The sequence below is a fragment of the Halichoerus grypus genome, chromosome 4 (genome assembly GCF_964656455.1).
Source record: "Halichoerus grypus chromosome 4, mHalGry1.hap1.1, whole genome shotgun sequence".
Lineage (NCBI taxonomy): Eukaryota > Metazoa > Chordata > Mammalia > Carnivora > Phocidae > Halichoerus > Halichoerus grypus.
The window spans coordinates 109162848-109181156 of NC_135715.1; the positions used below are offsets into that span (position 1 = coordinate 109162848).

Here is an 18309-nt window from a genome sequence, read left to right on the forward strand (position 1 = left end):
TGTTTAAACATGAACGTGATAGCAGTGAATGTTCAATTTTCAAGGACTGCACAGTGGTTAGGAGTAGACTCTAGAGTGACACTGCCCTCATTTAATCCGGGCTCCTCCTTTTCTACCTGTGTTACCTTGGGAAAGTGTACCTAAATATTCTAGCATATTATTACCTGTAACATGGTGATAATAATAGTACCTACCTAATACAGTTGTTAAAAGAATTAAGTGAATTGATAGTTGTAAAACAGAAAAGTGCTTGGCACATTAAAAGTGCTTCTTCTATAAAATAATTCCATCTTTTTTTTTCCTGTACTGCATTATATGGGAAAGATCATCTCTTTTGTTACATACTCTTAATGATTATTTCTGTTGATTCTGAGTATCCCATAATCTAATTAACTGTAGAAGAAGCAGGTTGTTTTAATTTTTCTGCATCATAAATCACTCGACAATGAACATCGTTATCATGCTTTGAGGTCTTCCACAATAGTGATCACCTGGGTGGCAGAGTACGGGTGAACCCGTAAAAATATTTCACTGGCTGAAGCATCTGTAAGAGGCATCCTCATCTTGATTGGCTTCTCATGAGATTACTACCAGATAACAGAGAAAAGATATGCTCTCCATGGCTGTCCTGACAGCTGAATTTATCCTGAAGGGAAGTTATGCTTGGCTTATACAATGTTTCCTGTCCCAAGAAAATTTTATTTAGTTGCCAAGAAGAAAAAAAAAACAAAAAACAACTCACAATTTACTGTAAATCCCCCATATTTCTGGCCTTTCTGAAGAAATAGTCTATTTCTATTAAACTGATAGAACTGGACATACTGGCTATGAGGCAACAATTGTGAACAGATTTCTTATAGCATCTTTGCCATTCTTCCATAATTTCATGTTTTATTTTTTTTAAAGATTTATTTATTTATTTGAGAGAGGGGGTGGGAGTGGGGGGGAGGGGCAGAGGGAGAGAGAGAATCCCCAATAGACTCCCCACTGAGTGAGGTGCCCGATGTGGTGCTCGATCCCATGACCCCAAAATCATGACCTGAGCCAAAAATCAAGAGTCAGTTCACCTAACCGACTGAGCCACCAGGAGCCCCCATAATTTCATTTTAAAGTAAATTTCATACTGTTAAAATATTATATGCCTCTTATACTAAAAGTTTAAACTATTCTATGGAAAAATTGTTTGAGAAAAATAGTCAATTTATAGAGAAAACTAGAGTAGCTCAGAACATCTGAAAAATAGTTGGAGTTTTTGAAATATGGCATTACTTCCTTTGAAAATAAAGAAATTTCCCAAACAAGTGAGCTTTTGTTTAATGTACTGAGTTCTGGAAATTTAAAGTTATATAAATGTGATACACTTGAATCAAATTAAAATATGAAGAATTGGGGTGCCCAGGTGGCTCAGTCAGTTAAGCATCTGCCTTTGGCTCAGGTCATGATCCCAGGGTCCTGCGATTGAGCCCCGTGTAGGGCTCCCTGCTCATCAGGTAGCCTGCTTTTCCCTCTCCCTGCTTTTGCTCTCTCTCAAATAAATAAATAAAAATCTTTAAAAAAATAAAATAAAGTATGAAGGAACAAATATAGATAATATCTCCGTTAATTATTATGAATTACTGAAGCTTTTAGGTAACATCCACATTGTTTCATGCAAAAGGAGGCCCATGCTATAATCTATTTGGTCTAAATTAAATTCATTAAATACAAATATACATATACTCACATGTATCGTCTTAAAAGTCTGAAAAATGAACTTCCAAAAGGTGCACAGTTGGCACCTAAGAAACATTTATTAAATTTGGGGTTTTCTTCTGGTTTATGGAGATATAAATGACAACATTGTGTAAGTTTAAGGTGTACTGAGTGACGACGTGATATATGTAAATATTGTGAAGTGATTACCACGTTAATATTAGTTTACACATCTACTACATCACATAGTTACCTGTGTGTGTGTGTGTGTGTGTGTGTGTGTGTGTGTGTGTGTGGTGAGAATGTTTAAAATCTACTCTCCTAGCAACTTTCAATTATACAGTAGTGTTAACTCTTGTTACCATGCTGTGCAATGATTCAGAGAACTTATTCATCTTCTAACTAAAAGTCTGTACCTTCTTTTTTTAAAGATTTTATTTATTTATTTTGAGAGCGAGAGAAAGCATGAGCGGGAGGAAGGGCAGAGGCAGAGGGATAGAGAAAATCTCAAGCAGACTCCACGCTGAGTGCGGAGTCTGACGTGGGGCTCGATACCACAACCATGTGATCACAACCTGAGCCAAAACCAAAAGTCAGGTGCTTAACCCACTGAGCCAGCCAGGCACCCCCTAAAAGTTTGTACCTTTAACCGACATCTCCCTACTTCCCCAGCCCCTGGTAACCACTCTCTGTTTCTAGGAGTTTGACTTTTTTAGATTCCACATGTAAGTGAGATCATGCAGTATTTGTTTTCTTCTGTTTGACTGACTTCACTTAGCATAACACCCTTAAGGTTCATCCATATTGTCACAGATAGAAGGATTTCCTTCTTTTTTATGGCTGAATAATTTTTCCATGTGGATCGATATTTATATCTGTATCTATATTTGTATCTACATGTCATTTTCTTTATCCATTCTTCTGTCAACAGACACTTAGGTGTTGCCATGTCTTGGCTATTGTAAATAATGCCTCAATGATCATGAAGGTGCAGATATCTCTTTGAAACTGAAAAAAAAAATAAAGAAAAAGAAAAAGAAAGGCTTTATACTATAACTATGTAAAGCCGCTAACTCAATAAACTTTTATTTTTCCTGACATGCATCACCAATGATGTATGCTTTTTATTCTTATTTCAATTTTGTTTACAGAAAACTGGGCACAAACCAGAAAGTGTGGATTTGTGTGGAGCACATATTGAATGGGCCAAGGAAAAATCAAGCCGAAAGAATGTCTTTCAGGTAAGAATGTTACATATATTAAATTTATTCCTCTTACTTCTAAATGTGAGCTCTCAACATATACTTCTTTGTTGTGATGTTTTCATGTGCATGAACTAGTTGTTTGAAGGTCACTGTGAAAAACTGATTTAGCCTCCTTGTTGAATTTTAGTTCATTTTGTGGCTTTTCCTTGGTTACTGGTCGCTATCTAAATAGGAAATATATGTTGTGTCTTGACTAATTCTACACTCAAAGTCATTGAGTGTTGCATTGTATTTGATAGCTGTTTGGGGTTCAAACCTAGAGTGCTTGACTTAAATAGATTTATTGCGGAACTTTCAGATATAAACTTTTTGCATTCATTTCCATTCCTGCCCCTAGTCATACATTACATTTACCAGTGTAACTTAGGGGGATGGAAAGAGCTGAAAAGCTATAGAAATTGGATATTTTTGTATCGCATAATTTAATTTTTGGGAAAAAATAACTATGATTAATAATTTCAATCATGTTCCATTGAATGAAAAGAACCAGATGAGATCCTTGAAAGAAAGGAAATGAGAAAACTGAATATTTCATATATGATGTTACTAAGATCCCTTTGGCAATTAATAACTTTAAATTATGGAGGTTTATCTTTTTCTATCTTTATGTGAGATTTAACTTACTTTTATATTTCCAAAGTAACCAATAATTTTCTAGGTATATTTTAGGACTTATATCATTTAGTAGCCAGGAACTAGATTATTATAATTACTATATTAAATGCCTCCTAAGACCATTTTGGCTCTTGAAAAAAGGTCGATTCCATTCTCAAATGCATCAGTGAAATTAATATATTGGGTCTTATAGAAGTGTAGATGGGTGACATTTCCTATCTGAGCTCTCCCTGGGGAGAAAAGAACTGGTCTCCAGGTCTGCATTTCCCAGATGCTAATCCAGGTCTACCAAATAAACTGGACCCACGTTAACATTTCTAGAATAACCTATTTTTCTGGTCCTGCTTTTATTCTATTCAGGCATTCATTTTTTATATGCTGGAGATTTATTTCTTTTTACCAAAAGAGAGAAAGAAAGAAGAAAAAAATAAAGAAAATTAAACATACTTGCCTAGAAATCAAAGGACTAAATATAGCCAAAAGTGATTAGAATCTGAATTTACAGAATCAAGAAAAGAAAAATAAATTTTGTTTTGAAGAGAGGAATTGTAAATCAGTGACATAGCCTGCCTCCCAATTTCTTACTCTTTTTTGTTATTCTGCAATAAATAAAAAAAAATTAGAGGTCATATTCCCAGCTTTTATGATAACCTGGATGATCAGTATGAATAGTTCTGAACTAGGTTGAGTGAGTTAAGTGGTGTTGTTATATTATGTATTATGAGTTTAGCATCCTTGTCCCCATGTCATAAAATAAAGACATTAAAATTGACATTGACATAATTCTTGGACAATAGAAACTCTTGGAGTTGGTCTAAGGTAGACTTTTTCTGTTCCCTCTGTTAGTCTTTTGAAAAGTTAAGTTAGATAAAAAATGAGGAGGATAGTCAAATACATACAATGTATATAGGACTGCAGATATGGAAGAAGAATATTTATGCATAATTTTACATAGCTTTGAACATAATATACATAGATTTATATTTAAGCCACCTGCATTGATGATATGTATGATAATATATATTAATGATATGAGATTGACCTTTCCTTATATGACTGACTACCTCCTGCTATAATTTTTCCTTATTTTTTATATTTCTGAATATAGGTACTTCCAAAGATATTAAAAAAAAAACAAAACCAACTATTCTCACTTTTGGTAGCTTTTTGGAGTAGCTTTGCCAGCTACTTTTGTTTGTAAGGTACCTAAGTAGTTTATGGGACATCAGTGTTCTTATATCCAGCTTAACTCTTTTTGTCTTGTACCCTTGTAGTTTAGAGAAACAGGAAAGAAGTGATTATAAGGATGCTGTGAATAACAAAGCTAAAGAAAGATTCCAATTTCACTCCTGCTTCATTCTTTTTGGGGTGAATCATGTGGTTTTCTTGTCATGTTGACATCTTTTCATTACCCAAACACATGAACTTAGGTAAAATTTACTAATACGTTTCCATAGATACAGACTACAAGGGTAAACCCTTTGAGAGGAACAATATAAATAGCTTTTATAGTTCTGTTAACAAAAAAGCATAGGAAAGGATTTGCCAGAGAGCTAAATCTAGATGACTTGCATCAATATTTGATTAGATACATTAGCTGGTCTAACTCTCAAATGATCAGAATAAACATGATTATATCTCAAAAACATGGTATTAAGGCATTGTTGGGTGTTTGAGTGTGTGTGTACAAGGGTTTCATTACCTACAGAATAATGAAGTGTTTCTTCCTGACTGAAAAAGACCATCATAGCTTCGGCTGATGTGCTACATCAGAAATAGCTTTAAAATTCCAAGTTTGAATTAGGCTTGGTGTTCAATCTCAGTCTATGAATTATAGATTACAGATAGCAAATGACTATTGAGATTTTTGGTTCAAGAAAAATCAAAGAAGAGCAAAATTAGAAATAATTTAAAATTTGAAATCTGTCTTTAAAAAGTTGATGGATTAGCAATTATACGCCACAGAATTACAACATCTGTAAAGAAGTCGAACTTAACACGAATAGGAAAACAAATAAAAAAATCATGCGCCTGGAAGACTCAGAAGCACACATCTGTGACACACACACAAAGATGGAAGGATTTCATTTGTCTCGTTCATTTGTATATGCCATTGGGGCATTTAAGGTGTTCATTTTCTTTTTGTATTAAAAGCCAAATTTCCTTCATAGTCAAAGCCTTACTAAACTCTTGATGTAGATTCAATCTTACTTGATTGGTACGTGGTAACATAACAGTGACAATATTAATTAAGTTTTAAGGTTTGGTATTCAACAATTCTCAGTAAGTCAAAATGATGCTCGCTGACTGAGTTCCAGAACATCTGCCTGTTTTATAACAGAAAACTCCTTGGCCTAATTGGTACTTCTTAATAATAAATGATTTATTTATTTTTTAAATCATTAGGAGCTTCTATAATAAAGTATGTATAGACAAGTCCTAGTATGTGTTTCAAATGTATGATTGTGATATAATGTATGTGTGTCCATGTATGTACCCGCGTCTAACAGCTCGCCTTAGGAAATAGAATGACCATTTCCATACGCGTACACACAAACCCAGAAAGACACATTGTACTTGTAAAAGGTCACGCAAATTCTAAGTTATATCCGTAAATGTTCATTGCTAATAACCTTCGTTTAATTCTGCACTTAGCATAATTGTCAAGGACCATCACAAGTTTGATGTAGCTCGAGAAAGCATTTAGCAACCGAGTGATTTGTAATGAACTCTGGTACAAGTTTTCTTAGTTAACTTAAGAGCAGCGCGAGGTCTTCATCAGGGAAAGAGTGAATAAAAAGATTTATGTTCAAATCACATGTTTTAAACATTCCTGCTAAGTGCTAGTTTGCTCTTTGGTGTTTAGCCTGAAATTTAAAGCACTGAGGATTAAAAGGATTACAACATAATCTTAAATAATCCTAACTGTCATTTACAGAGAGATAGTTGTAATAACTAAATAAAACCCTGTTACAGGATGGCAGTATTTCAGGCGGTCTCTGTGACACACGGGGTGCTCCGTCCCCTTCTCTTCCGTCATGGTTACAGCTGCATTTACAAAGCTTTTCAGTGGGAAGTTCAACCGAGCAAATGGCTGCAAGGGGATTTAAAACAATAAGTAAATTTTTTTAACCATTAATATCTTCCTGTTTCCAAGTTGAAGGAACTTTTTCACTCAGGTTTCCTTCCTTCAAACAAAAGGCTCTCTCCGAGTTAAATATTTTTGAAAGTCAGGGGAAGGGAGTTCATGACGCGTCTATCACATCCATAGATGCTCTATGTCAAAAACATTGACCACCTCCAAGGAGCTACCCCCTTTTAAATAGAAGATGGTCCCAGGCTGTTTAGCTTAGCCCCTACACATTCTTTACTCTTGTGTAAGTGAGTTTTTTCTCCTCACAGAGCACAACAAGAAAGAGACTATAGGGCATACTGCTTTGTATTTATTACACCAGAGGACTGGACTCCTTTCAACTCATTCAATGGTTACTGTTAAGGCTAGATTGGCATTCTGTTAGCTAAAAAAAAGAATTCACTGTCAAAAGAAATCTTAAGATATTGTGTCCACAATATAGGCTCTGTCCTCCAAGATGATTTCCAGAGTGTCCACTCTATTCCCTTTTGTAAATAGGGGTAAAGAATAAGAAACATCCTATCTGTTTCCTTGGTCCTTTTCATTACAACCTATATGACAGTAGAGGATTATTTATCTAAGGTAATGAAATCATTTATACTCTAAAGGTTTTCTGTTTCTCACAGCAAGACAGTGAGTAGGCCTCAGTGTTCCTGAGTTTCCTTTCAAATAAAACTTAAAATTTTACCCATGAACACGCAGCAGACTCATTTATAGATTATGTGCCTTAAATAAGATAATTCTACTATTAATGAATTATGGCTGATTAGAACTATATCATTTACCTGCTTGAAAGGCAGGGGAAAAAAAAAAAGGCAGTTAAATGACTCAACATGATGAAAGTCCGTTTTCATTCCCTGGCACCAATTTATAACCTCGACAAAAATCATGACTGAATTTCCTGGATTTGAGATTCCTTTTTTAGTATCTAAATACATTTCAGGGGAACAGGTTCTGTCCCTAAAAGTAAAGTGAATCATTACTTGTATTACTTTTCTGACTTCGGTTGGGGTCTTCTGGCTATAATGTATATTAAACATATTCATGTAATATTTTCCATGGATATGCTTTACATTTAAACATAATTTGATTGCTCTTCCTGATCTGAGTATGTCTTAGTTTAAAATGTTTAAGTACTCCTTAAGTTTATTAATGTGAAGATAATTTAATAACATCTCGGAAAATGTCATTTTAAGCCAAAACGAAAACTACTGGTATTTTGCTCTTATCCATTTCCTTCTGTTAAAAGTGGTGGTTTAAAATAAATCTGAGCTTTTACCAATTTTCTCTTTCATTTTTCAATGCTTGTAGTTAGACTAAATGCAAAAGGATGATTCTTCCACATTCATATATGCATTAGATTTCGAGTAAAGCTGGTTTCACTTTAGAGAATTACTCACAGTATCTTAAAAGGCATGGCATTAAAAATAAACCTGAGTAAGAGCAGCACTAATGTCTAATACAGTTGGGTTTTTTTGTTGTTTTTTGTTGTTGTTGTTGTTGTTGCTTTCTAGCTTGTCCCCAATCATTTTATCTACCTATTAGATATTCATCTATCATTCAGAAGGTGCAGTGGGGAGAGCACGCGAATCTGGGGACACATGTTCCAGTTTGGCTACGTCAGTTGTAACTGTATGTAAAACCCAGGGCAGGATCCCTTCCTCCAACTTTTGAGTTTTTCACACCAAGGAAGTAAGAGATAATAGTCCTTCCCTCACCTGTCTCCCATCTGTGTTAACATTAAAATGAGGCAATCCGTATTTGAAGGCAACTCCAAAAGGCTGATTTTAATATAAATGCAACCAGGTATTATTATTCATCTATTAACCCTGTCATCTCACAAAACTTTGAGGGAAATTCCAGATGTGGATTTTGGAAGGATCTGGATACGAGAGACATCGATATGTGTGAGAAACAATTCAGGATTTTTGTTCCTCTTCTCTTCTCTGTACTGCCTTGTGAACTTATCCAGTAGACTAAGATTTAATACCCTGAGTGAAAATATTTTTATTTATTTTGTAACTAAGAATGTGTGTCCTCAAACCTTACAGAAATCATTTTGAATAGTCTATTCTTATATATAAATAGTGTAATTAATGTAATATCTAATCAATATAATTAATTATATTGTCTTAATTAATTAATTATTGTCTTTTCCCAGTAAATACTTTAAGACAGGCATCTTGCCCTGAAAGGCTCTACCATGTTATTGATAGCAACTTGCAAAAGGGGACCTAGAGACAAGTGCAGCAACTCTGCTCAAAAATGAAAGAGAGACAGTGGTAACTCTCTTTATTCCCCCACTGAGATATTGGGACAATAGTGATTTTCTTATTGAAGGGAAAGAGATATGATTATTTTTATGATTTTGCCTTCACTTTTGCCAGTGGGATTGCACGGAAGAATTTTGATGAATGGAGTGATATAATTTTGTAATTGAGGTTTTGATTTAGGAATATTAATGTCAGGGTGTCTAAGATTTACGGCAAAGCAAAGATCCTGGGGGCAGGAAATAAAACTGACTGTAAGAATCCAAGGTGAGACCTAAGGAACATGTAGCCTGACTGATGAAAGGAAAAACAGAAACAGGTTGATGGATGGAGAATATACCTTTCAAGTAAAGAACACGCCTATTTTTTCAGACCAGGTGACTTGGGGACCACTGTCCTTTTGAAGGTTCAATTTTTGAGGACTAAAGTTCTCTGGGAAAAAAAAATAGTCTCAAGTATTGAATTAAGATACTGAGAAACTGAGTATACTATTAGAGGAAACAATAACAAGCGTATCTTTCCTGATGATCCCATGAAGCTTAGTAGTCTATGAGGGTATTTACGCATTTGCACAGCTACTTTATTCCACTCCCTACTGAAGGGCCAGATGCAATCTTTGTGTATTCATTTCCTTTTGAACTATTACCAAAGCAGAATGCAACAGGATAACAGTAAAGATTGACAATAGCCATGTTAGTAAATTTTAGTACCAAATTAGCCAAGGGAACCAAGATTTTAAGATTCCAAAATAAAATAAATCAAGATTTAGAGAAAAGAAAAATGTCAAGTTGGTTTCTTATCCTTCTAACATTTTAGTGGAAGAATGGATGCATGTGACCTAATGAGCTTAGATCTCTGGTTAGCTCACTTCACATTGTCTCCTGGAATGGCCGGCTCTGTCTGCTCAAAGATAAGAGCTGTGCATTTGGAATAAATTTTGGATTTTAATTTGACACAAGGCTAAATGCAACATGCTGTTCTTCATTTGTTGACATGATGTAAACCGCCTCCTTTCACGGAACATACTCTATTCCTTGAGGACTGGTGTGATGGTCACTGTGCCACTCATGGGCTGACAGTGTAGTTCCTCATGTCCACAGAAGTAGAGTGAGGTTAAATGAGCTACACAAAATCAACCCTGGAACTTCAGGCCATCCATGCCCACCTGAGCAAAAGCTACCACAGCCAGCTGGGGATTTCATGAGATCCAAGTAGAATCACCAAGTGTAATAGTTCTCCATTTGTGACTTTCATCTTGTAAAGTCCAGAAGATATTACACTGATACTGGCAAGACAGCGTTCAAGCCACTGGATCCCCTTTTCACGTATGTTTCAGAACACTTATTATATATTTTTAAAGAGAGCAGCCATGTTTATTTCATGCTGAGTATGATTTTTTTTTTAAATAGCAAACAGGCTTCTTCCAGAAAAAGGAATGATTTAATCCCTAAAGCTGGTACATAATAGATGGGGTCAGTAAATGGTATCACATTTTACAGCTTGTCCATAAGGATGACACAGGGTAAAATAAAATTGAGTGCTTTTGGATAGCCTAGGATCACTGGCAGATAAATAGCCAATGCCATTCAGTTTTTAGAAACATAAGGTAATGAGGCTGGTTCTGAAAGCAAGAGAAAAAAAAATGTATATATATATGTATGTATATATATATATATATATATATATATATTCACAGTGTTTATATGCCACAAGCCACTGAGCAGGAGAAAAATCTGGGCAGTGGTGAGCAAAACTCTCAAACCTCAGAGCAATGTTTAAAGGAGTATAAGAAAATAACAAAGCAAGCATCCATAAACAAAGGTTTGAAATGAACACAAGGGGGGAAAAGAACCCACTAAGTTTAAGATGAAAGGAAAATGCCAGCACTCATACAGAATTGGAGAGGCCACTTGTAGAATCTATGCATAGAATCTCTCAATATATGAGTTAAATGTGTTACTAAAAATTTGGTAGAAAATAAATATTCAAAAGCAAAAATATAAAACACTGCAGAAGAGTGAAGGAGTCTTGTTATTTGAAGAAGAGAGGAGGCTGCTCTAAATTTTATCTTAACAAAACAGGATGTTGAGAGATGACCTAAGTGAAACAATGAAATAAAATGCCTGATGTTGAGGAGAAATCAGGAAGGGAGCTGTTTGAACTGCTTTCAGATAACAGATCAGATAATGACCAAGAAAGGAACATTCACATCAAGGGTTTAGATGGATTTCTGTTTTAGAAGAGCACTATTAGATTCTTGGCTTTAGTCCCACCAATTTGCCTAACATTTTATTTCCAGCACTGGGGAAATTCTACCAGCCTGACTTCCTTGGTGAACATGTGCAAACCAAAAACTTTAGTGGCAAAATTAACGAATTACTGCAATCGGCTCCAAAAAGGAAAGAGGCACTGATATGGGGGGTTGTCTGAGACTCGATAGTTTCTGTGTTTCTTTTTTTAACTTGAATTTAAGCAAAGCTTCATTTTTCAAAATTCAAACACCCATCATCAAGTAGAAGACAAGCTTCTGATATTTGAGATCTGTGGTAGATTTGAAATCAATTCGTAGAAAGGGAGGTTATGAACACACTCTTTTGATGTGTAGGATGTACCAATGAGGGTGGCAGGAAATTATGTGAAACCCTTCTCTTTTGACAGCTACACTGGAACATTTACAACCACAGATGTTATTTGTCCATCAGAAAGGAAAATATTTGTTTCAAGCCACAGGCATTTTCTACCACAATATCAAAATGAAATTCAACAGCACTTTGATGTTTAAAGTGTAAGAAAATAAATATTTTGGGGGACCCAAATACAAGAAAGCAAATAGACCCCACAAAATATAACCAGTGACATGAAAAAAATGGCTGGCTTCATTATGAACAAATCTGTCCTTTTACTAAAGTAAGGATTGTTCTATTATTAACATAGGAAATCTTAGATGGACTGCACAGAATGCTGCATTATTCATAAAAGCATTGCTGCCATCTGGTGGCTAGTTGGTGTTTCAGCACCGACTTCACTGGTTTGATTTTGGCTAGGGGCTCTGGCGAGGTATTCGAAGGAGGGCTGTCTTTATGTGGTAAAATATAGACGTGAAATCCCCTGGCCCTAAATGTCATTCACCTGATGGCAGTCCTTTCTCTCTGTCACAGAACGAAGGATTCAGGGGAGGCAATGGCTCACTTGTGTATCTTTTGTCCTGAACATAAAAGTATATTGGTATATGGCATATCTAAGGAGTTTACTCTTGGCTGTTATTGACTGATTAATTTTATAGACACTCATGTCTGTTAGCAAATAAATATGTAGTCAAATATTAGGAAGATTTATTGAATCTAAAGATACACTGTATTGCTTAAATAAGAATATACACGAGATGCTATAAATTCCTTACCAGGATCCCAGCATGAATTTTTTTGTTACCACTCACTGAGTTTGATTTCGGAAATAACATAATTTACAATGTCAAAAGAGAAAAACGTGTAGGACTTCATAAAACTCCAGATTTCTTCCCCGTCATTCAATTGTTATAGTAAAGAAATCTGATTAATTGTTAATGACTTAAGAGACTTATGATTTCGTCTTTCTTCAGGGATTTACAAATTAAATGGCAAATATTTTTCAGCTGAAGTGTGTGTTTTACTGGAAACAAAATAGTTAAAATGTAATTTAAGAAATTTCACTGTTTCTCAAGCGTCAGTGCATTAACTCATTCTTAATTAGAAGCAGTAAGTTTACCTTTATATTTTTAGTATGTATTTTAAGTTTCTAATAACTGTGGGATGTCTCCTTATACATAGTGAAAATCCTCATCCTTAAAGTGGATATTTATACAGATCACAGGTCTCTGAAGAGTATAGGAGATAATGAGTTAAAATTGCCCCAAGAGGAGAGTTGAAGTTTAATCCCGGATATTCAAGGATGATATCTGATAGTTAATACTCAGTTTCTAGTGGATATTTGCCTATATCATTAATCCCCTTATGATTCAGTAAAAGTCAGATAACAAAGAGCCATTGCACTAAATTTAGAGAATTATAATATTGAATAAATATTATCCTGTGCAAGAAAGCTTGTAAATGCCTATTTTTAAACGTTAGACTGTGGGTTTTATTTTAAGTTTCTCGGTTAAGATTTTCACTGTGAATGCATACTTGGTATTACCCTTGTTACTAGCTTCTTTTGCCACTTAAAATGTTTCCTTCCTCACAACATTTCATTTGACTCATGAAAGAACATTGCTCATCTTTCCTGGGAAGATTGCTCAATTCCTCACCCTTACTCTGTCTCTATTTAGGAAGAGGATATAAGAAAACACCAACAACAATAACACCTGACAAAGAAAGCAAAATCAATAATGATTATGCCTTTGCCCCTTTCATCTATAAGTATAAAATTTCTAGTAAATTGTTCTCCTAATCGACTTGGATACAACCCTATGGTGGTTTCTAATGGCTCCATAATAGAGATAGTAGCTTTGGTCAGGATGCCCCAGGTTGTAGTCATAAGTTTCTAATGTTTGTTTCAATAACACTTGCTTTTGGGCAGCTTTTACAGCTACCTAACACTAAATTCCCATTTAGCCAGGAGGATCATTCATATACTGTAATGAATGATGTCACCTTAAATCCTTTAGTATGTAATTGCTAGATGTTACATTTTATAGCAGGGCATTTGATGGTGTATTTGTTTATGCTAGATTTTATGACAGTGACAGCTGTATCTCAGTGGAGGGGTGATCCTTTCCTTTCAGAGGAAGCTAGTTTTGAATTCTCTTTAAGCAAATAGTTTTGCCATATATGCCTTCGGACTAGGCTGGGTTCCCTGCCATAGCAAAGTTTGAGACTAGGAATTGTGTTGCAACTAGTTTATTTAGGAGGTAGTCCCAGAAAGCAAGAATTTAGTACTGGCAAGGGTGAAATGGAGAAAGGAGAAAAGACAATGCAGGGCCTTTATCGAGTTGCTCATAGAGTGTCTGGATGCTTGTCAGAATTTTCCACCCAGGGATTGACAGGACGAAGCATTTGTCCATCAGCTTCTCACCTCTTTGGTTATGGTTGCTTCTGGGATGAGAAGGTCCATAGACTCTGAATATCCATGGCAGAAAGTGCAAGATAAGTAGTGATGCTTGAGGCAAGATACAGTCAATACAAAGGGATTTGAAACCCACACAGAACTGTTTACACCTGCTGCAGCTGAAGTCACAGTAAAGGCAAGAGGATGTAAGGCAGGACACAAGAAGTATTTGATAAAATCCTCCTTGTAATACTCAAATTGACTTGTACCTCTGGTTAAGTCTTATCCATTGCAGAGTCTTCAAGATGGTCGCTGGGCTCCATCTCTACAAGAAAACTAATGAAAGAAGTTTTAGTGGAAAAACTACATTCTTCTACTGCATCAGTGTCTGAGGCCATATTTGATATTCATCATCCACCTTCTCCACCACTCATTCTAGATTTTTCTCAGTATCAGTCAGGCCTATAAGTTGTGTTTGCCTCATGGGGTAAATTAGACCTTCATACCTGACAGCCCTGAATTCTTAATTTTTTGACATTGCCAGGCTCTGTTCACTGCACTTGAGAGTTCGCTGCTTTCTCTAGGCCTGGAAGCACCTAGATACAAATCAGTGAATCTCTTGAGTTCCTGAATCATTTCTCCTGACCCCATTGTGCAGAAGCTGCCTGACCTCTTCATTATAATTAGGGCCAATTATCCCTGAGGAGAGTAGCTATTTGGTTTTCCTGCTGGCCAACATCTTTCGTATCCGTTGTTACCAAGGAATGGCTATAGCTTTAAGTTCAGAGATACCATTACTAATCTGCGCTAGAAACAAATCTACTTCCCATCCCAAGAACAAGAATTTTTAATCCAGCTGAAGTTGAAAAACCTAGAAGCGTAGATGCTGCAAATGGGTTACTAACAGGACCAACTCCTACTTCTACCGCCTGGTCCTTAGATCCATGTATTCTGGCTACCGGGGACACTGTGACATGTTTCAGATATTGATCAGTGTGTATACTGCACTTGGAATATAGCACCCCAATCAAACAAGGTCCTTTCCCCAAGCTACTCTTTTTTTTTTTTTTTTTTTTTTTTAAGGTTTTATTTATTTGACAGAGAGAGAGACACAGTGAGAGAGGGAACACAAGCAGGGGGAGTGGGAGAGGGAGAAGCAGGCTTCCCGCCGGGCAGGGAGCCCGATGCGGGGCCCGATCCCAGGACCCCGGGATCATGACCCGAGCCGAAGGCAGACGCTTAATGACTGAGCCACCCAGGCGCCCCCCCCAAGCTACTATCTTAATTGGAGTAATTCTATTATTTTATTAGGTTGATTACATCTATTAATGTGTTATTTACTAAAACCAGTGGATCCCAGGATCTTGTGTCCAGCTTTGTCCTTGCTTCACTTCCTTGGTTTGAAACAATGTTGTGAATGGTCCTCTGTTGCAAAGTTGGGCATTCTTAAAACTATGGAATGGTGGGGCAGGCAGAGGCATCACAGGCAGAGAAGGCAAACCCATATCCAGGGCTGATGTCGATTCCAGTGAGGATGAATCACTGTTCCCCCAAGGATGGAAAGGGTCTGTTACAGTCAATTTGCCATTAGGTGCACCTGGCTGGTCTCCTTGAAGGGCTCAGTGCCCGCGTCTGTTGCTAGAAGCCTGAGCAGTCAGCAGTGGTAGGCGTTACATCAGCACTGGTGAAAGGGAAGCATTCTGTTTGGATGTGTGCATAGTCTTCATCCCCACCACCATGGCCACTCCATTCATGCGCCCATTTTGCAAGTTCTGAGTGGTTAAAGACAGAGGTTGGAGGAAACTTTGACTGATTACATCTGGTACACTGGCTTACTCTGGTAGACATTACGACATTAAGATGAAATACAAAGATCTGCATGGTCTGTGCTCACTCCCATGAGTCTACTGACATTTGCCAAACTTCATTGTCTCTAGTCTTCCAGACCATCTGGTTCTAGGCCTCTGACTGACCAGCAAAAGCATTCTCCACTTTCTAGAAATCAGTCTATATCCTTACCTCTCAGGCTACCCTACTCCCTATAACTCAAGTTTACTGCTTCTATCCCTTCCTGAGGATTTCTCTTCACCATTGTCCTAGAGGGTGACCCCAGGGTGGGCCCTTGGTGCACCTACAGTCCATTTTTTGGTGCTCACCAGCATATTTGAGCCATCCATGAATCAGGCTTCAGCTTTTCATCTTTCACCAGCTGGCTTTGAAGAACCCCCCATGAAGCCATAGGTGGAATCTCCGGGAGAGGCCCTGGTAAAACAGTGATAGATAAAATAGAAGTTTCAGCCATATGTGCAGGTGACTTACTTAGGCACTCTGGACCCACTTGGACAGCATTTCCATCCATGGGTTGCTTCCCAAAATTACATTTCTGTGGATTTGGCATTCCTCATCTCATCATGGGAAGCTGAAGTTATGTAGTCACTTGATGTACTATGATAAGGTACTCAGTCTCTATTCTGACCCAATAATAGGCCAGAAGCTACTTAACAATGGTGATGATTTATTTACTATAGGAGGTAAAGCCTTCCGAACCCAGGAACATTTGCTGGGAAGCTTGTATTGGACCCTGCCACAAACTCCATAGCAACATGATACTCTAATTCCTCATTGAATTTTCTGTCATAAGGACCTGAGTCAAGAAGTTTGCACCGTAGCCTGGACTTGCCACAGGCACTGATAAGTTATGGATAACCACCCTGGTGTACGAAAGGCATCCAGAAATAGGCCTATTGCCCAAAGTACTGACTTACCTGGTAATGTAGGTCCAGGACTTCTGGTTGCATTACTATATGAGAATATTCAAGTGTAACCCAGATTCCTGATTCTAAGCAAATCAATACTTGTTTTAAGCCATTATATTTTGGCCTACTTTGTTACAGAGCAATAGCTGATTGATACAAGTAATATGTCTACGAATAAAATTCAATAGCTTGATTTTCACGATAAATAATGACAGATTTGAAAGCCAGTTTCAACCTGCATAAAAGGCTTTTTAAAAGGTTATGGGGCCCCAGTTCACGGTGTCAGTGTCTAATTATTAATGACCAAGCACTGGCTCCTTACAAGGTGGTAGAGCAAATGTAGGTAGTGGCATTTCATCTGGTCATGTGTCTTTTCTATTACACAGTTTGTTTATAGAAATAGATGCCTAACAAAGTTAAGTTCCAGGAAAGATGCCAGGTTACACAGAACCATACCAGAGTCTTAGAATCACTTTGGGCTTTCACCCAAAGTTTTTGCAACATTAGGTGGAGGCAACATAATTTGGCTTCAAAAGTTACAAGGGAAAAAAATGACAGCAAATGCTCATGGAACAGCATGTTCAGAGTCTTCAAGATAGTATCTTTCTTGGCTTCTTAAAAATCAGAGGGTTTTTATGTCTATACTAGTTTTTAAAATAGTCTGGACCAACAGGATCCAGGGTTGTCACAGGTCATTGCTAGGCCAGCAACCATAGAGGTTCTAACCTAAAAATTGAGCTGTAAGACCTAAGAGCAGATAGAGCTACAGTGGGGAAATCTAAATATAACCAAAAAGTTTTGGCACTTCAAGACTTTCTGGGAGAAAGAAAAGAAATTTGATTTCTGTGCTGCTGATGGAAAAGCTCGCAAATGACCTAAGAAAATGATCCTTGTCATATTTTCATTGCAAATGATAATTTTTTATTTGTTCCTAAAAGTTGAAAATGACCCTCCGTGTTAAAAACCATTAGTGAAGAAAAACATAAAGACCACATTGCTTTGGCTTTTGGAATTAAAGATTCTAGAAATTTCTTTAATCTTGAAAGACGTCCACATCGAAAGTGCCGTTATTATTCCTGAGCATTTTCAGAAGATATTTATTTGTGTAAGGCAAATATACAATTCCCATAACTGCCTTCATCAATATGTTTTTACTTTCTTTATTTCTTCCCAAAACGTGTTTATTTCAAATATGTTTACTTCCAAAAATGTTTAATATGTTTAATTTATTGATTTCTCTCTGGAGTTTTTTTTCTAACATAATTAAACCCAAAGACAAGCATAGTATATTCATATTAAAGCTACATGGATACGATGACTATTCTGTCTTGGATTAAAATTTTATTTGAATTATTTAATTAAATTAAATTTAAAAATTTTAATAAGGTTTATTATTTCTAAATCTGTGTTAGGTTAAATTCTGGAACAGAAACTGATGAAAATCAGGAGATAAAATTATTCAGTTACATCAAAGCCTAGGTTTTAAATGATACTTTTATCATAGTTATTTTAGAAGTTGTGCATTCAGTTATTACTTTTTCACAGTATTGAGTAGA

General features: G+C 36.4%; 1 protein-coding gene across 2 annotated transcripts in view; it reads left to right on the forward strand.

The window, feature by feature from the left end:
- Positions 1-18309, forward strand: part of ARHGAP15 (Rho GTPase activating protein 15) — a 599115-nt gene that overhangs the window by 121086 nt on the left and 459720 nt on the right. For both annotated transcript variants that reach the window (XM_036090857.1, XM_036090859.2), the window contains exon 6: positions 2844-2933. In XM_036090857.1, the coding sequence (XP_035946750.1) occupies positions 2844-2933 (90 nt within the window). The remainder of the gene's footprint in view (positions 1-2843; positions 2934-18309) is intronic.